The following is an 18,686-nucleotide window of genomic DNA, read 5'->3' on the forward strand; positions in this document are numbered from 1 at the left end:
AGCTTTGCGCTTAAGGAAAACATAGCGGACCGACCTGTATCACACAACTGCTGACGGCACGCACTAAAAGGCCGTTCTGGCCCATATGCCAAGCCCAGATAGCGAGCGCTATCTTTGGCAGGTACTACCTGGCCTGATAGCCGTAACTGTTGACATCTCCCGCTAAGTTCCGACTGCTGGGTGCCGTCACATGCCGATCTTTGTGGTAATAACGCTGCCGCCCACTTGCAGCCAGAAGCTAGCCATGGGGCTCCCAGCTTACACAGACACCCCTCCTCACCCTCACCCTCGCCCCCCGCCCGGCAACCCAAACAGCCCAATCTCAATTCCAGCAGTCGCGGCCATATTCTCAGCAGCAGCAGGACACTCCTCCATATGTGTGGTAATTTATAATTTGTAGCTTATCCGCCAAACACTAAATCGGCTGGCAAAGAAGGTCTGCCAAAGCGAGCCTAACCCACACTACGGCCAGAATGGCGGTAAATAACCACTGTCCATGCCCGATATTTTTAAGGGGCGGACCACAAAGGCACGGCCTGCGTCTGGGGCCCAGGATGATGAAGATCACAGACGAGTGCCCGTGCTATCCAAACACGGACACCCTCTCCCAGGCTTATTACTTGGCTGTGCACGGAGTACATAACACGCAGGCACTGTCGGGTGCGTGCCCCAATCACGTATCACCTCGATCAAACACCGAAGCGAGATCCTCACAGAGCCACCGTGCCACAGAACCACCGAAACAATTGTAATGCAGGATAATTGGCTTTTTCAGGCCTACAGAACGACCTAATCGTGTCCCACTGCATGCCCGGTTACAGCCTCTACAGCCCGCACACATCAAAACCACCGCGCAACACATGCATGAGTTTACCGCACTACTGGATAAATCCTGCAGCGCCGGATGACGGGGCCCCGCCGCGTAGGGTCGGTCTCAGTTCCATCGGGGCAGCCTTAGGGATACGAATGCATGAAGAAAGACGTGTACCAGATATCATCAGATTAGATCACCCAACACACCGTTTGTCGTGGAGGACCAGGCCGAAGTCCCTTCCTTCCGAAAAGAAGAACGAGAGAACGAGAGAACGAGCGTCTCTCGTGCATGCCGCCTCAAGCCTTCACGCAGCTTCACGCCGCTGTCGCGTCCGTCCGCTGGCGATAACTAAGGGATCTCCAGGCCGCTGCGTCCCAGACCGCCTACCTGCTTCACCCCTTAGCTTCCGGTCGTTGTTGTTCCGCCATTTTAACCGCCATCGGTCGCCCACCCGACCCGACTTGATCTCCGGCCGCAGCCTGCACAACTGTACGACTCCACAAGTGCTGTTTTGGACTGTTGGTAGGGTGTGGCGTGTTGAGTCTTGTACGGCCATGCCACCCGGGAACCGCCCACATCCACATCAGGCCATTATTCATTCATCTTGCTACATGATGCTATATGCATGTGGGAATAACCCACGGAAACAAGCAGGAAAAAATTCATTAAGCAGCGAATAGAGAGCCTTCGAAATGCAACGACTCGGTAACTGAAATCTCTCCTGGAGGATCAAAACCCACAACGTCACTGCTACCCAGGGAGATTTCCAGCAGCTGTCCTCCCCCTGCCTCCGATTCATCTTCTTCTGAACCCCCTTGTCTTCGCAACGTGCTGCAGTGCGCCTACATGGACCCGCCGGCCCCCCCTGTCACATGCTGCTGAGCTGCGCCCGACTAAGTGCACAGCATCAGCCCTCAAAAAGCACCTTACTATTGCTCCTAAGCTGACACGCAACCCTGTCAAGCCAACAGGTACATGGCCCATCACATCGCCTCCATGCCTTCATGAGTTTCACGCGTTTCACGTCAGGATGACAACCATCCGAGCTGCCACCACAGTCAAGTGGGTATGAGTGGACCCAGCAGTGACTGCGGCAAGCAGGTCCGGCCGCAGTCACTACGAATGTCTGCCAAGCCCCTGGCTGGCACTCGGCGGGCCGCAATCTGCCTCGGACATAACAGCCTCTTGCTCTCGCATGTGGCTTCAGCCCGCTGCCAGCGGGAAATGCCGCCAATCGCGTCCCCACCACATACCTGGTGGTCGCCAATCCACTGGCTTTTCCCAAGGCCACGGCAAACGCCGCCAACGTGAGCAACCACCTGCCGGCCAAAGGTTACACTCCTCGCTCGGACCGGAAAGTTTGGGCCCAATGCGCAACACACATACACAAATACAATCACATGCACACATATATGCAAACAAACATACACAAACACACAGGTTGCAGGACAGTGGAAAGATTTTTGAGAGGTCGCTGCTGTAGGGCTTGGGAGGAGTCGCAGGCGAAGGGTATGTGACGCTATGTGAGTTATGCCGGTGTGGTGCTGCCTCGAGGCATCCCTAGCCCCACCGGTGAACTGATAGCTGCTAGCCTAGTCCGTGCCCGGCCCCCGTCGCGTGCGCTCGAGAGGTCCGTCCCGTGGGGTCCCACCCCTGAGGGGCCGACTCCGGGTTACAAACCCGGTGCATACAGGGCTCCCCCAGAACAACAGGAAATCAGAGGTCACATTACTAGCTTATGAAATCCTGCCCGCAGCCTACCCCCCCATGAACTTGACAGAACCCCTTCTCCATGCATGCCGCCGTAACCTTCGTAGCAGTCGCCGCTTAAATGCCGCATCAATGGCCGCCAGAACGGTTCAGCCCTTGTTACCTGCTGCGCCTGTTCTGCTGGCTCGGCCAACAACCAAAACCGCTGGCCGCTGATTGCCTGCGCGATCGTTGCGCCGTTCCCGCCCTCCACCCGGCCGCGCAGAGGGCCAAACCCGGCCATCTTGCCCGTCTTGCCGGGCATGCGGAGGTTACCCAAGCGGGAATACCATCTATCAGCTACTGAAACGGCCACATATGCCATCTGGCGCAAAAGAATCCTCCAGAGATCTGAATATCATAACGAACCGTGATGCCATCGGGGAGAAGAACCCCAGATGCGCTATGTGTTTCCTCTCCTGCGCATAGTTATTATATGCACTCCCGTTCTCAAAACACCTGTAGAATCCACCATAATTCACTCCCTTCTTCTCGCTTGCTCATATTCTGTGCGTATATTTTTGACGCACAGCCTTAAATCCCACATGCGTGACATCCCCCTCACCTCTTCGACTGACAGATTCCCTTCCTGTGCGCAAATACTTTCACTCATGATTCACTCTGAGTTGCACAAATGGTCCTTTGGGTGGTTGGAGATCAGGTGAACCTGCTGCGAGCTTTAAAAACTGTACGGCATGCGGCAGTGTAGTGACGCTGCGCAACCACTAACGAGCGACAGCGCAGCGTGCCCAGCATTGCGAGGTTGCACTGCAATGACCAGCAGGTTGATGAGCTCGTACAACAGGACGGAAAACTCCTGCTAGCGCAGTGGCGAGGCCTGACGACGCTGAGAAGGGTTATTTGGGGGACGGAAGGATGACGCAACGGCGGAATTTTCGTCTTTGTCGTCCCCCTCCGCTGTCGCCATGTATGGCACGGATGCTGCAAGGGTGAGGCGGCCGCGGGCCCGCCGCCGCCGCCGCCACTGTCTCTGGCTATACGTAGCTGATGCCGTCCCCGATGCTCCCAGCTCCGATGCTCCCAGAGCCGCAGGACACCAGGCAGCGCCCACCCACAGCCGTCAACAGCTTGCCCCGCCCGGAAAGGTGGCAAACACGCGGACACTGTGCCCGTGTCAGCGGTGGCTGCCTCACCTCACCTCGCCTCGCCGCTGCTGGAGCCGTCAGCCGCCCCTGCGCCGTTGCTTGCTTCGACGCGCTGTCACGACATTCATTTCAGCGCAATCCCTTTTCACCTCACAATGTTCAGTCTGGTATTGCTGGTTGAAGATAAAGCAGGTGGTTGCTGAGCACCGGTACCAGCACCTCTAGCGGCAGCTGCCTGCCGCTGTTGATAGTAGGTAGAACGACAGCTGCGGGTCCGGGCCATCCGCCGAATCCGCCGAATCCGCTGGCGCAAATCCATCTGCGACAGCTACACCCGCACCTGCAGCAACTGCATCAACCGCGCCGAACCGCAAAGAGGATAGCTAGCAGGTAGCAGCACCGGGATCCGCTGCGGCAGCCGCTGTCACAGTTTTACCACTGCTGCTACCACAGTATGCGCGCCAGAAGAGCTGCAGGGAGCGAGACTTCATCTCGCTCGTCTAGGTGCCAAGACTCCTCGTTAAGATTGACGTGGTCGACGTAACCGTCGTCGTAGTCGATGCGGTACGGATAATGTAACGAATCGTCAAAATCCGTCACCGTACCCGCGAGGTACTTCTTCTCGGACCACCAGTAGATGCAGATGCGATGATCGACCATCGTATAGCCTGAATGGGTAAGGATAGCTCTCATATATACATGGGCTGTCGTCGGTTGTGTTCGGGCACATTCAGTTGTGTTCGGGCGCGTTCGAGAACTGCAACTGCGAGGAAAGGCAACTGCAAGGAAAGGCACTCCAGATGGGGGATACCCTGAAACCATACCCTGAAACCATACCCTCCCTTGCCTAATCCCGTCCGCCGCTTCTGACAGAGAGCGACAAAACATTAATGAAGAAGAAAAAGTTTCGGTGCGGGCTAGACGATCCGGTTGGCGCAATGTAATTCCTTCAATCAACGAGGACAACATCAACGGCTGCAATGAAAATATTAAGACAGTACGACACACCAGGATACGGCAACCGGGCGGTAATAACCCACCCTGCAATTCGGGCGGAACCATCCTGGGGACGTTGGGCGGTAGCACGGGGAAGAGCGCTGCCCGGTGGCGGGGTCCTAGCTGGCTGTAGCTGGGCATTCGGAACGAGCGCTGCAGGAGGGATCCTATCGGCAACAGAGGAGCTGCCATTTTGGCTGGCTGTACGACATTAATACCCGGCGGTGGCGGCAGCGCCTGCTGCTGCTGCTGCTGCTGCTGCTGCTGCGCCTGCTGCTCGGATTTGGCTGCAGCGACGGCGGCTGCTTCTGGTAGGATGGGCAGCGGCGGCAGCAGTGGTGCGACGGTGCAAGATGGCGCCAAGGAAACATTTCTGATTCGCATGTCTTCGATGCTCAGGAGCCGACATTGGCTCATCGAACTGCCAGATGGGTTGGGGGGGGAGGAGGACCAGGGCGCGCAGCCTAAGCCGCCCACGTGCATACTGCTTTTCTGTCGCTTGTTGGCGCCCATGCCGGCATGGCGCTCGAACTCGAAGGGGCTTGAGGCTTTGCCGCGACCGTGTGGCTCACGCAAGCGACGAGTGCACGAGTCCACCAGACTCGCCTGCAGCGGTTGCAGCGGTTGCAGAAGCAGCGGGGTCGCAGCCTCTTGCTGGTAATGCGAGGACGAGGTGACCTGTGTGATTGTTGGATGTGGACCGCTTGCAATTGGGGCCGCCACCGCGCTGCGGCCCATCGTCGTCGTCGCCGCCTCTGCGCTCCCCACCACCCCCGGGATCGCCGACTCCGGCACCCGTGAAGCACGCGGAGTCGCCGCTTCGGTGTTGGGCGCCCCGGCGGAGGCGGCATGTTGTGGAAGTTCCCTCCGGACCAGTATATTCCTGTCGTTACGAAACCCAAGGTGAAGCAGCGGCGGCAGCAGTGACGGCTCAGGGTGGGCCTGCTGTTCCCGGCCAGCCGGCGCCGTCCGCCGCATATCTTCATCGAATGCATCACTTGCGGGCGGCAGCCCTCTTTCGATTTGGGGCCCAGGACTCCCTGCTGCGTCTGCCCCGCCTGCTGTTTCTGCGGATACTGCTGCTGCTGCTGCTGTTGCTGCTGCTGTTGCTGCTGCTGTTGCTGCTGCTGCTGCAGGCATCACACCTGTTTCATTTAGTGCGCTGTCATTGTTGGATCTTGGCCCGCTGCCGTGGTCGCTACCGCCAGGCGCGGGTTGTGCGAGGCGCCGCTTGACCTGCGTCTTCATGATTGTGTCCATGGCCGATTCCGATCCTGAGTAGCCCTTCGTGGGACCTGCTTGAATTGACGGGGCAGTAGCAGGGGCAGTTCGTGCCTGTGATGGAGCCAGGCATGGAGCCAGGCAAAGCAGCATGGGAGGGGTTTAGGACCAGAAAACCGCCTCGTGACTTCTTAGAGGCAGCCCGACTGCGTGCGGCAATCAGAGCTATGCGGTTGCGGCGTGGTTGGACCTGTCTGGGTCCAACCGTCGGACCCAGACAGGTCCAACCGTCGGAGGGAAGCTCGGATGAAGTGGGGGGGGGGGGGAGAAGCAGTGCACCGGGAGGGGGGGTGAAGTGCGACGTGGCGTGGTTGGCACACAGCGCAACCCCATGTGGGGACTAGAGCAGCAGCGATGGAGCCTGGTCGCCGTCCCCTCGGCGGTGGTAGTGAGTTATGCATCGTCTTGAGCGTGTGCAGCATTAGCAACAGGTTTATGACTGGTTATCTCTCATAATAATTGTTCATAATGATGTACGTTGGTTGGCTTTCGGAAGGAAAAAGCGTTGAAGCAGTAACCCTCCACCCCAGAAAGGACACGCAGATCGTGCTTCGGTCGAGTCGTCGAAAGCGTTAGACGCGCAAAGCTGCTTTCCATCCTTTTGGCAACCAAGAAACCGAGATCCCGCTACCCATTAAGAAGGCGATACAGCCCTCGATGCGAGACATAACCATTACTAGTGCGCGGGCAGTTAACACGTTACCTTTGACGCCTCGCCTTTCCAACAGAAGGAAGAACGATATTGAACGATTCAGACGCCAACAGTACCGGAAACGCGATTTCTGATCGACCGATCTCATCTCGCGCAGCTTCTCACCTGCTGCCGGTCTTGCAAAGTATTCCTGTTTATGGAGAGATGCAGTAATTTGTGGCCGTCGACCTCGCTATATGCGTTGCCTTTGGGAGGCCCTTTGCCGGCGTCGACTCGGCCTGACAGGCGAAATGGAGCTAGGATCAACCAAGCTAGGATTCATGCCACAGAAACGCTTAACCTGCTATGCAGTGTTGGGGCTGTCACCAGGCAACGCCAGTGCCTTCACCCACCTTGCTCGCGCGCTCTGACAGGTCACGTGTTGGCCAGGCAGCTGCGAGCTCTAAAGCTAAACTGATAGTTAGCCAAAATAAGCAGAGAAACAGGATGAAGGGATGCCTGTGGCTCGGCCGTGCCTGCGCCTGTCTGCTTGGCTGTCTGTGCTGAGGGAGGCTCGCTCAGCTATGCCTTAGGAGATACTTACCGACAAAAAATAGGTTAAGAGGCATTTTCCTTGAAGCAAGTGCATATTATCGGCTCTGCGCCCGGCTTTTCCGCTGATCCGATCTCTCGATGCGCCTCGGCTCGTTCGATGTACGCCAAAGTTGATACCGCACGATCCGAACCGATCAATCAGTTCGGTGCCCATGTTTTGCACATATAATAATAATTATAAGGATAGGCTGCCCAAATCTGCCTGGCTTCAGGCATGGACAATGCCCCAATCATGTCTGCGTGAAGACCTGATTGAGCCAGCTCGATTTCCTTCTTGGGCATCGGTAAGATGCAAGGTGCGTAATTATTATGCAGAAATAATAATTTAGTGTGTTGAAGCTTGGCGTTGGCTGGCTGGCGATGAAGCTTTGGTTGCCTTTGGCTGCGCGGACGACCCAGCTCCACTAGACTCCTCCGTGATGCTGCTCAGGAGCAGCTTGCTGTGTCAGCTGAATTCCAAAGTGCACACCACGAAGGCGATGTTGACTTGTGCTACCAGCGTAACTTCGTTGCGCAGGAGGATTTGTGAAGTGGTCAGGTGATAACGCGTTTTCGGGCCGATGCTGCCCGAAAACAGGCACTGGCAATACACTCACGTCGCCATCCATATGCTTTTGAGCAACGGTACCAGGTATCTTGCTACCTCCCCCAGTGGTATCCATCCGACCGCGGCTAGCAGCAAGGTTGGTCCGCGGAGCGGAACAACTCCAGTCTTTCATTTGTTCTCAATCCTAGCATAACACGCAAAATATTGACATTGTTGCTGATGCTGATGGCCCAGTAAGCACTTTAGTGCTGCAGAGCTCCCATGCAACTCCGCGTCCCTCCCCCTTCCCCCAGCCGTACGAACCGCGGCCGTCCCTCTTCCTTTTTTCACCCGTGCTGCGACCCTGCCTCTTCCGCTGACACGTGAAAAAAACCACATATCGTCCACGCCACTAAACTTAGATGGGAGCAGGGCCACGAACGGAGCAAATTTTTGAGATCAGAGTGGCATGTATGCCAGCTGCGCAGCCTTCCAGAACCTGTCTACTTCCATTCCAACGACCAAGCAGAGAAACGTATGACACCATCAATCTTGATACTTCGTGCAACGACCAGGAATCTTGCTTCCATTTCGAAATCTCAGTAGTCCCCTCGAATCCATTACGTACCGCCGTTGTTATGCAGGTGCACTCATCTATGTCAGATCTGCTGCATGCTCCCCTGCCCGCTTGTATCTAGGCACCCGCCGAAAGATCCCTTAACTCTTGCTCAGCTTCATCCAGCTGCCCTGTCACGATTAATGCCCAGTACACAAACTGTATTTTCCTTCGTAGAGGCCAATTACAGGACAGGAAAGAAGGATAAGCACGCCCGGGACGACCATTGCAGCATGCTCCACCTTGGAGGGGAGAAAGACATGCTCGCCCGGGAAAGCACAAATAACTTACGACCGCCACCCCACAAACGGACTGGTTATGACAGAAGACGAAACACGGAAAGCACAGGGCAATAACGACAGCGACACCCGCAAAGCAGAAGCCTTGGACAAAAACCTAAAACAGAGGTCCAAGCAAGGGAACACCTACAGCCCTACAAAGCTCCCTACAAAGGCGCTCCTCCCCGCAATGGCTAGGGCGGTGGGAGTCAAGCCAACACCCCTGCACCCTTCGTAAAACTGCTGGACTTCTGCCCGTGATGGACAACTCCCAACCGCCTCACGCACACCGGGTCACCAGGCCGCAACGCCAAGAAGAGAGCAGTACCGAAAACAATAAAAACATTCATGGGGTAGGACCTGGCAGACAGGTATCATGCCAAAGGGTAATCGCACTTGGACGCTCGCGGACTCATCCAAAACCTCTAATCAACGAAGCAATATACTCGTAAGAAGTGAGATAACTAGGACTGCGGTCATCCGTAACCAGAGAGCAGTACACCGCAGGGGACTTTGCCTTTTCAACCGGATCGGTGATGCTATGACGTGCTATTGCACTTGGGATATAGCTATCGCCAAAGATTCCACTTTCTCTTCCCGGTTGAACAATGTTTCAAAGCCCCTCGAAGAACCGTCGGAGGTCCTGCCTCTTACCAGCAAGCCCAGCCCTTTCTGTCGCATCATACGACTGTGTAGCAGAGACAAAACATGTGCGTAGGAGCAGACTCGACTACCTTGTAAACAAAACACTACGAACTGCCGCAGGGCAGGCCTCAAACTGCTTCGAAATGACCCAGACAGGCGGCGGCCAGGCGGGTATCAGTTACTACAATACCCGCTTAACACACACACACACACACACACACACACACACACACACACACACACACACACACACACACACACACACACACACACGCGCGCAAACTATAGAGATTCGTGGAGCCGTAAAGCGATACCGGTCTTCTTTCTCCTTGACCCTCCGTGGTGACGCAGGTGTCTACGTCCATTCATCACCACCACCCATCGCCCTGGCCTCCAGGGCTGTGTACCCATCTGCATGCATGCTTATGACACACGCCATGCATGGACACAGGGAACCTAGACAGACGTCCTGGGTGCAGGGTGGCTACGCCATGCACAACGTCTGATAAGATGCATCCCACCTGAAGCCTGGCCCAACTACTTAACACGCGCCGGGGTTCAGGTCTATAGGAGTAATCTTTACTTTCCTTTCTTCCACACAGCAGCAGGATACTGCACACATTCACCACCCTGAAATGCTACGATTGCTGACGTCTTAAAATCACAGATCAGACATGTTGGGGACTACACTGAAGTTAATCACGTCACCGTTGTTTCCAACCCAACGGAACCTACGTGCGCACACAGACACCACCCCACCTCACCTCACCTCACCCGGGACGCTCTTCTCATCTTCGAAAATCACTTCCACAAGCGTGACCGTTCCTTGTCGCGACAGCCTCCTCGGTTGTCACATCCCTTCCTGGCAAACTTCCACAACATACACGTATTGACTCATCAATCACCAGGACATAAAAGCCCCATAAATCGCGTTCCTCACAGCGCGGCCATCAGCGTCGTAGCTGTATGTATGTTGTTACAGGGTGGTATATTTACCCGGGTACGGGGGTACAAAGCTGTTGGGTGACGAGAGATGACGTGTAGCGGCAAAATGCCACACACAATGCCACGTGGCCGAGTATACTCGAGTAATTATATCTGAATAATCAGGTTGCCCTCCTCATGTGCACGTACGGCAACCTCCTCGAATTATGACAGCTGTGGGGGGCCCCCCGACCCTGCCGTGAAGGGGCATGAGGCAGGTGAGAATGACAATGTTAAGAGGAATGTGATATGATAGTAAGAATTTTGGCGGCGTTGTCAGCTCGAATTGAAGCACACTCGTCTCGTCGCCCAGGTACCCGAGGAGGAGGGTGGAGGGGATGAAGCGACATTTGGGCAGCCTAGTCCCTAACCACAAATGAATGAATGAATGAATGAATGAATGAATGAATGAATGAATGAATGAATGAATGAATGAATGAATGAATGAATGAATGAATGAATGAATGAATGAATGAATGAATGAATGAATGAATGAATGAATGAATGAATGAATGAATGAATGAATGAATGAATGAATGAATGAATGAATGAATGAATGAATGAATGAATGAATGAATGAATGAATGAATGAATGAATGAATGAATGAATGAATGAATGAATGAATGAATGAATGAATGAATGAATGAATGAATGAATGAATGAATGAATGAATGAATGAATGAATGAATGAATGAATGAATGAATGAATGAATGAATGAATGAATGAATGAATGAATGAATGAATGAATGAATGAATGAATGAATGAATGAATGAATGAATGAATGAATGAATGAATGAATGAATGAATGAATGAATGAATGAATGAATGAATGAATGAATGAATGAATGAATGAATGAATGAATGAATGAATGAATGAATGAATGAATGAATGAATGAATGAATTCGACGTGGATCTGACAGTAAATGATTGGAGGCAGCCGCAAGCAAGGGGGCAGAGGTGTTTAACTGGATCATGCGTGAGGGAAGGGAAAACGTTATGACGGGGCGGGGGTAGCCCCCGTGTGTCGTACAGAGAGGGGGACGGAGGGGGAGGGGGGTTGGGGAAGATGCGGGATATCGATGACAGTGGGGTACGTAGTGGTGGTAATGGTGGGGAAGGCTTTCGAGTAGTGCAGGGTTTTAGGAGAGAGGAGATGACTTGAAGGCGAAGAGAGGAAAGAGGAAGCTCATACATCTCCAGAGCCGGGAAGAATGCCCGTACTTGCAGGTACATCTGTCTACTCGCTCTGTGCAGGAATCGATCCGGAAAAACCTTGCCGCCACTTCTGGCCCTATTACGGAACCCCCCTCACCTTGAGCCTTCTCAGCTATCAAACTACAAACTTGAAGCCAGGCGGGTTGGCATAGTACGGAATCTGGTCCTGGATGGAAGCGTAAAAAGCGAGGAAAAAGTCGGAAAGGAGGAATTCGAATTTCCAAGATGGATTTTTTAAAATGTTAACTGGAGTCAGAGCCTTATTCATTAAGTGTTTTCCTGTTTACATGTCAAAAAATTAAATCAGCAGATCTTTAAAATGTTTCCCTAAGGAATGATGTGCGGTGCTTCTGTCCTCCTCGTCTCCTCCTCTAACCTCCCTCCCTTACGCTTAACAACAGGCTCTAGACCCTCCCAGCCACTCACATCGACGTCAGGATTTACAATCCCGACCTCAAATCGGCCAGCCTTGTCGTCGGTAAATGAGTAGTCGTCGTCGACAGTGGCGGTTTCGGCCTCGAGAGGTTCAGCACGAGGGCCAGTGGTAGCCGTAATGTCAAGCCTCGGTCGCTTTGCGGCTGGCGGCGGCGGTGGAGGCATGCTGCCGGAGCCGCTGGGCCCACCTTCACCTCCCGGCGCCGGCGGCGATTTCGAATGCGGCGTTCCAACTGCCGCGACTGGGGCCCCTTTTCGCTCCACTGCATCCGCTATGGCTGCTGCAACAGCGATTTTGTGGGTCGCTGGAGGAGCGGAGCCTGCAGCTTTCCCAGGGGCGCCGGTGGTGTTGTCGGACGGGGCCGCCGCCGGCGCCGGCGCTACTGCTGACTTGGCACTCCTGGTCGGGGCCTAGGGGAGGGAAGGGACAGATTCAACGCATTGCGCCACGGGAATTCGTTGGCGAGGGAGGGGAGAATGGAAAAGTTGTGGTAGAACTAAAGCGAACGGAAGCGAGGAAGAGCTGACTGAAAAAAGGAAAGAAAGAAAGGAAATATTGGAAGAGGGGTTACAGATTGGAAGGGTGTTGCCGAACGCTGAACACCGAACACCGAACACCCAACGCCAACTTGGGTGAAACCCAAGCGTGTGCGTGTCCCTCTCCCGTCTCCTTCTGGGCTCCCTCGTCCTCCCAGCCTCTCTCGTCGCCTCTCCTCACCACCACGCACCCACGTAGCTCTAGTAACGACCCTCCGCCTCATGAACCGCAACCGTGACACGAGCCCTCACCTCACCACCCTTCACTTCCCCCCCCTTACCCGAAGGCACTGCTTGACCTCCGCCGCGTCAACTTCCCATCGCCTCCTGTTGCTACACGTCGCCACCAGGCCGTGGCGTGCAAGCCATGCGCCAATGGATTCCCCACCGCCGTCGTTGACGGCAGGGTGGCCTGGCTTCGGAGCCGCTGCCGCCGACCCCGCCGCTGCCGCCGACCCCGCCGCTGCCGCCGACCCCGCCGCTGCCGCCGACCCCGCCGCGGCCACCGCCGCCGCCATGTTCGGACGTCTGAGGCGAACGCTGTCCTTCCACTTCCTCCAGCTCCGCAGCCCTGTGCCGATGGGGATTATTGTACGGCAATAACGTCATTTATCTCAAGTGTAAAGTCATTGGCACGTGATTGGCAATTCCTTTGTCCTCAGTGGGCCTGCCAGCGGCATACGTTTTGTGTACGGAAACCTAGAGTTTGTTGCAGATGTGTATGTATGTGTGTATGTATGTGTGTATGTATGTGTGTATGTGTGTTTTGTTTGGGGTCCATAGGAGCCCCGACGAAGTGCCCGAGGGCCAGTAGCCTAGGGCTGTCCGCCCTATTTATACACATCATCGAATACGCAAGAAACACTAATGTCCTACTAATTCCACCCAGGCCCCCGAATAACTATGAACTAACTGCACCCACGCATCTGCATGTTCCTTACAGCCCAACACGTATATCGCCCCGTACGCATGCCGTACACAGCCCGCTATATCCCAGCACCCACGCACCTGCATGTTCCTCAAAGCCGACGAGGGTCCAACAAACCCTCTTGCCGTTCTCATTGGGGCCCACACAACCCACGCAGTCGCAAGCCACCAACTGATGTCGCAGCAGGAACCAGCCGTCGATGTAGTTGCACGTCACCGGTAATGCCCCGTCCAGCTCACGTGCCATTCCTGCCGTCGACCTTGTCGCTTGCACTGTAGCTGCCTCCCGCCATGGACGATACGGAGGCAGCGCCTTGGCAGGTTTTGCGGACACCACCGTCGGCCTTACATTCCCACCTTTCCCGCCTGATCCTAGGACTGGATCCTTGGCGACCTTGTGCTTTACCTCCCTCGTCTCGCCCCTCCGGGTCGCATCCTTTTTCACGCGACCATCCGCGGCTGGACCAATCATGCGGGCGCCCATAGCCTTTTCCAGGCCTGTCCTGATGGTTCCGGAGCCGCCGCGGCTTCCGTGATGTACATGTACCCCATCCACCGAGCCCGCCGTACCATCCCCTGCCGCTTCCTCCTCTTCTCCTCCTCCTCCGCGCTCTCCGTCTACCTCTGTCCCCCCGTCCTCGGACGCCGCTGCACGTCATAAATTTGGATTGGGATCTCGGAAGTTGCGTGTGCGACAGTTGGGTTGTGTGTTGAAGTCAGCCAGATGATGCGGGTTTTTGGAGGGAGGAGGGCACGCTGGAGGGTGTGCACGTTCACCTCGATGCGGTGAATAATGGCTGCCCTAAGGTTTTTTGCCGCATAACAATATGATGGGTTCAACTCTCGCTGGGTGGTGAGATACGTTGGGGTTTAGTACGCCCCCTTGCAGTCTTCGTCCTATCGGCGTAGAGTGGCTTTTAAAACGGTGATACTTCTCCTTCGGCTGGTCGGCTCTTGATCCTCGTGGTTGGGGTCCCCACTGTTGGCTACTTTTCCCCCTCGGTGAAACACTTATCCTCGGCCCCCAATGGGCCTTTAGATGTGCAGGGCAGGGCGGTTCTGTCGATTCTCGGTGCTGTCCCCGCCCTGGTGCGGGGCCCGCCTGGTGCGGTACTTCCTAGGGCCATATCTTTATATAGCCTACAGAGTGTTTTGGGCCTTCGGCTCGTATGGGTAGTCTTACAGGTATGGGGTCACGCACCCCCAAACCATGTAACACACACAATATAGCCTACAGGGTGTTTTATGTGCAGGCCACACCGGTGAGCTGTTCGGATCCCCTGCAACATCGTCCATCCATCCATTCATTCATTCATCCAAGACAAGATACAGCGATAGAGCATAGACATCAAGACAGCAGACAGCAACACCGTACCTTGCAGGTCGGGCGACCTGAGACCCCGTGGTGGGATGTTGCACAACGTCGTCGGGGGCAGCGCTGCTCGGTGGTGGTGGTGGAGTAGTCCTAGCTGGCCGTATCTGGGCAACGGAGCCCATGGCTGCCGGGACTGCTGTCCAGATCCTGGTGGCGGTGGCGGTGGCGGCGGTGGCGGTCCGCCTGGCATTCCGCCATGCATCCCTAGCTGCTGCTGCTGCTGCTGCTGTTGTTGCGGTAGCAGTGGCCGCCGTGGCGGCTCGAAGCCGGGCGTGGGTGCGACGGCAATCTCCGGTAAGAAGGGCGAGGGTGGCGGCGGCGGCGGCGGCCTCAATGCCGGCACGCGCGCCAAGGCAGTGGGATTAACTCGAACCTTGTGGTCCTCCACAAAACGGCCATCATGCCCCATCCAGCTGTCGGCGGCCGCCCCGGCGCCGGCGCCAGCGGCGGCGGCGGCGGAGGACACGTAGCTCACGCCTGAGGCCATCTGAGCGCTGGATTCCCATAGCGGGTTGTCAGCGCCTAAGCCGGCGGCGTGGCGGTCTAAGCCAAAGGGATAGGGGCCGCAGGATGACTCGCTGCCGGGGAGGCACCTGGAAAGCATGTTGTGGAGCCCATGGGGCCCGTGTGGGACATAACTGTTACAACAGAACCTAAGGGCCGACTGCTTCGTACTATGTGTGCGCAGGTCTGGCTCAAGCATGCGGCACTGTTGTGATGTCACGTGATGACGCGTTATGTCATCAAGACTTGAAGAGACGGATCTCCAAGCGAGGTTTGACCATAATGGGATGGAGTTACAGTCGTCCTGATTATTGATTGGCCGAAAGGCTTATGTGGCAACGAACTGTAAGGGAAGAGAATACCTTATGACCAGGGGCATGTAGAAACACCGGAGTGGGGAATCACATGCAAGAAGCAAGGGGTCAACTGCTGACGTTCAAATATCCTGGCGGGGCAGGAGCCGGCGGTTATAATGGCAGGAGCGCAGCTCGGAGTAAGAAAAAATTAGAAGAATAATGTGTGTTGGAAGCATGGACAGTTTGATGTGGACAGCAGGCCTGTCAGGAGTTCTTTGAACAGAAGTGGACGGGATTCGTGCGGATTGGAGATGCCAAGGGCGGAACAGGGAACGGAGCAGGCGCGCTGCACAGAGTGAGCTATATGTGTCTTTGTGCATGTAAAAACATAATATAAATGGCATGATTTATAAATGATTAGAAAACAATTCAATCAGCCGAAAGAGAGAGAGGCCCTCAGAGATGGCTTTCCTTGGCTCTCCTGGCACACCGTTGCAACATCTATAGTCACATGTAATCAGTCAGCCGCGCGATTGAGAAGAGAGCCGAGGTTGAGGACAAGAAAAATGAACTTCGGGGGTAGCAAGCAAGCAGAGGTGGGCGTGTGGCGTAAAGTGGATCTGGCCATGTTTGTTCTGTGTCTTACTCCTTGAGTTGCGCTACCCTTCAAAATATGTATTGGATGCTTATTTTTAAGCGCAATGTGCCGCCACGAGACGCCCCATACACTTATGTGCGTACGTCTACCGCACATCCTGGATACACACGTGCTTTCGGTACAAAGAAGCAAAGCCCCCCTGCCTAAAACCAAATGTACAGCCCTATGAGCACAGCAAATACAACGAGTCCCGCTAGCAAGGTCAGCAGCTAGCTGAGGCGCACTCGACGACCTAATAATACCTGCTGCTCGCGGCGTTGTTGGGCTCCGAACACGGCATCCCTCTGTAGCCGTTATAGTCCGCGGGATAACCCGGCAGAGACTGTCCTGACATGCACTCCGCCGACCGAGCGGCAGCGGCGACCGGCACCAGTTCGATTTGCTGCTGTTGCTGTTGTGGTAGCGGTTGCTGCGGGTTCGGCGGCAGCAGCGAGCGCCGTGGTAGTTGCAGTGTTTGCAGAGGCAGCTGTGGCGAATATTCCTGCGGATGCTCCGGTGGCGAAGCGGCTAGTGTAACATTGCGATATGGACCGCTTGCAATTGGGGCCGCCACCGCGCTGCGGCCCATCGTCGTCGCCGCCGCCGCTGCGCTCCCCACCACCCCCGGAATCGCCAACTCCGGCACCCATGAAGATGAAGCACGCGGAGTCGCCGCTTCGGTGTTGGGCGCCCCGGCGGAGGCGGCATGTTGTGGAAGTTCCCTCCAAACCATCACGTCGCTGTCGTAGCGTCCCGGCGGGTTCAGCAGCCTAGCTTCATGCTCGATGCCCATCTGCGACCAGATAAGCTGGCCACGTTCTTGATGATGTTGTTGCGGAGGTGGTGGTAGCGAAAACGGTGGTTGAGAAGATGATGGTAGCGAAGGCGGAGATATCGAAGACGGCGCTAAATAGTTGCTCCTGGAATGGTGATGGGCCTGCGGCGTCCCGACGGCACTGCCCAATGCCGAGTAGTGCTCGTGGCGGTTCATGGAGGCTGCAGAACATTATTATTGGGAAGTTTGTGAGCGGGGGGAATCCAGCAGGTGTGTCGAGGTTAGCATAGCACCAGGAAAACGTTTCATGATTCATTAAGCCATGTTCAGCGCGCAAATGGTCCATCATGCTATGTGGGTAAAGGTGCAAACGGGGGCATTGCCGTGTATATGCTGGCAGATGCTAATAAGGATTTTGATGCTAAAGGGGAGGGGAGGGGGCAGGGTGGAAGGGGTGGAAGGGAGGGACGGGAGGGACGGGAGGGAAGGGTTTGGGCGGCATGGCTGACGCATCGTGCGCATGGGCTCCATGTACTGTGGTGGCGGCAGCGGTGAGCACTGGCCCTCGTGCCGTGCAGTATGTCTCCGTCGTGCGCACGAAGAGTATTAAGGACTTGTTGCCCAGAGTTCCTGACGACGACTAGTGGCAATGCACCAGACTTAGGTAAAAGCAGACTCGAAGCACCTGACAGTTTGTTTTCAAGAAATCCAAGTTTTAAGTCGATGCGCTATCATAATCGTGCGCGTTCGCCGCGCAAAGTTGCCTTTTTCCTGTCCTTCCTGTTGCTGGTCAGGCCGCCGTGACCCGCCGCGAACCATGACAGCGTCGAACCAAAGCTTGGCTTGGTTTGGAGAATGCACATCTGACGTGTTATTTCGGCGCCTGACCTTTTCAGCAGGAGGACGAATCGTCCAAAAGCGTTGGAGACGCGACCGACCTTCCTCACCTCTCGCTTTTCCTCGCTTGCTGTCTGTAAGGATGGATATTTCTCCTTTTTTAATACTTAGTGATGTGAAGTCGAGCTGCAGCTTGCCGTCGACTTCTTCACGCGTGTTGCCTTTGCTGGATTCGATTCAACTTGATGGACAAAATGGCGCCGAGATCATGAACTTTGTCCCCAGAAATGCCCTAAGCCGTTCTGCATAGTTGTGGATGCGGACCAGGAATGACGGCGCCTTGGCAGCACTCTGTCCGCGCGTTCAGACAGCTCACTAGTTGGCCAAATGAGCACCTGGTTCTAGCAGAGATATGCTGTAAATGAAAGAAGTTTAGGCAAGCGGGATAAATCCATGCTGCTGATTTGCAGTTCGTTGCCTGCTGTCTGGTACTGAGAGAAGTCGCGTAGCTGTGTGCAGAATATCGAGTTACAAGTAATAAAACAGTGTCACTTAATCATGCTTAGGATCAAAAAATCAGGATTGAACGATTGCAGGGCCTTCTGCTGGCCAAGTTAGTTCAGATCTGTCGAGGTGCCTCGATGGCTCGAACACATCAAACGTGATATGGCACGCTTCAGCAACCTGCAGCCCTTCAGGAGCACGCTTCTAGCATAGATTATAATGTTTTATAATTTTCGCAATTGGCGCGATTCGTAGGAAGGAAGATTGCATCAGTCGACCTTTCTTGTGGGCGAGCTGACGCGAACTCAAAAGCAGTTCCTTATCTTTGGCCATCGACAAGATGCCGAAGTACATTCAATGCTAATATGATAGGAAACTGAATCCTTAGTGCCTTTTAAG

At 55.1% G+C, this 18,686-nt stretch overlaps 2 protein-coding genes across 2 annotated transcripts; both read right to left on the bottom strand.

Moving 5' to 3' along the window:
• Window positions 1-4,113: 4,113 nt before the first annotated feature.
• On the bottom strand, window positions 4,114-7,206 carry VOLCADRAFT_91052 (uncharacterized protein; the record flags this gene model as incomplete). The annotated part of the gene is made up of 6 exons (XM_002950612.1): window positions 4,114-4,337; window positions 4,710-4,818; window positions 5,143-5,271; window positions 5,902-6,000; window positions 6,764-6,876; window positions 7,182-7,206. 6 exons carry the CDS (start codon window positions 7,204-7,206, stop codon window positions 4,114-4,116), a joined length of 699 nt encoding a protein of 232 aa, XP_002950658.1.
• A 3,200-nt stretch (window positions 7,207-10,406) lies between these two features.
• On the bottom strand, window positions 10,407-16,964 carry VOLCADRAFT_91053 (uncharacterized protein; the record flags this gene model as incomplete). Its single annotated transcript, XM_002950613.1, has 7 exons — window positions 10,407-10,435; window positions 11,558-11,626; window positions 11,850-12,038; window positions 12,084-12,215; window positions 13,441-14,007; window positions 14,735-15,327; window positions 16,435-16,964. The coding sequence occupies 7 exons, from the start codon at window positions 16,962-16,964 to the stop codon at window positions 10,407-10,409; spliced, it is 2,109 nt and encodes a 702-aa protein (XP_002950659.1).
• Between the last annotated feature and the right edge of the window lie 1,722 nt (window positions 16,965-18,686).

The sequence above is a fragment of the Volvox carteri genome (genome assembly GCF_000143455.1).
Source record: "Volvox carteri f. nagariensis unplaced genomic scaffold VOLCAscaffold_19, whole genome shotgun sequence".
Classification (NCBI taxonomy): domain Eukaryota; kingdom Viridiplantae; phylum Chlorophyta; class Chlorophyceae; order Chlamydomonadales; family Volvocaceae; genus Volvox; species Volvox carteri.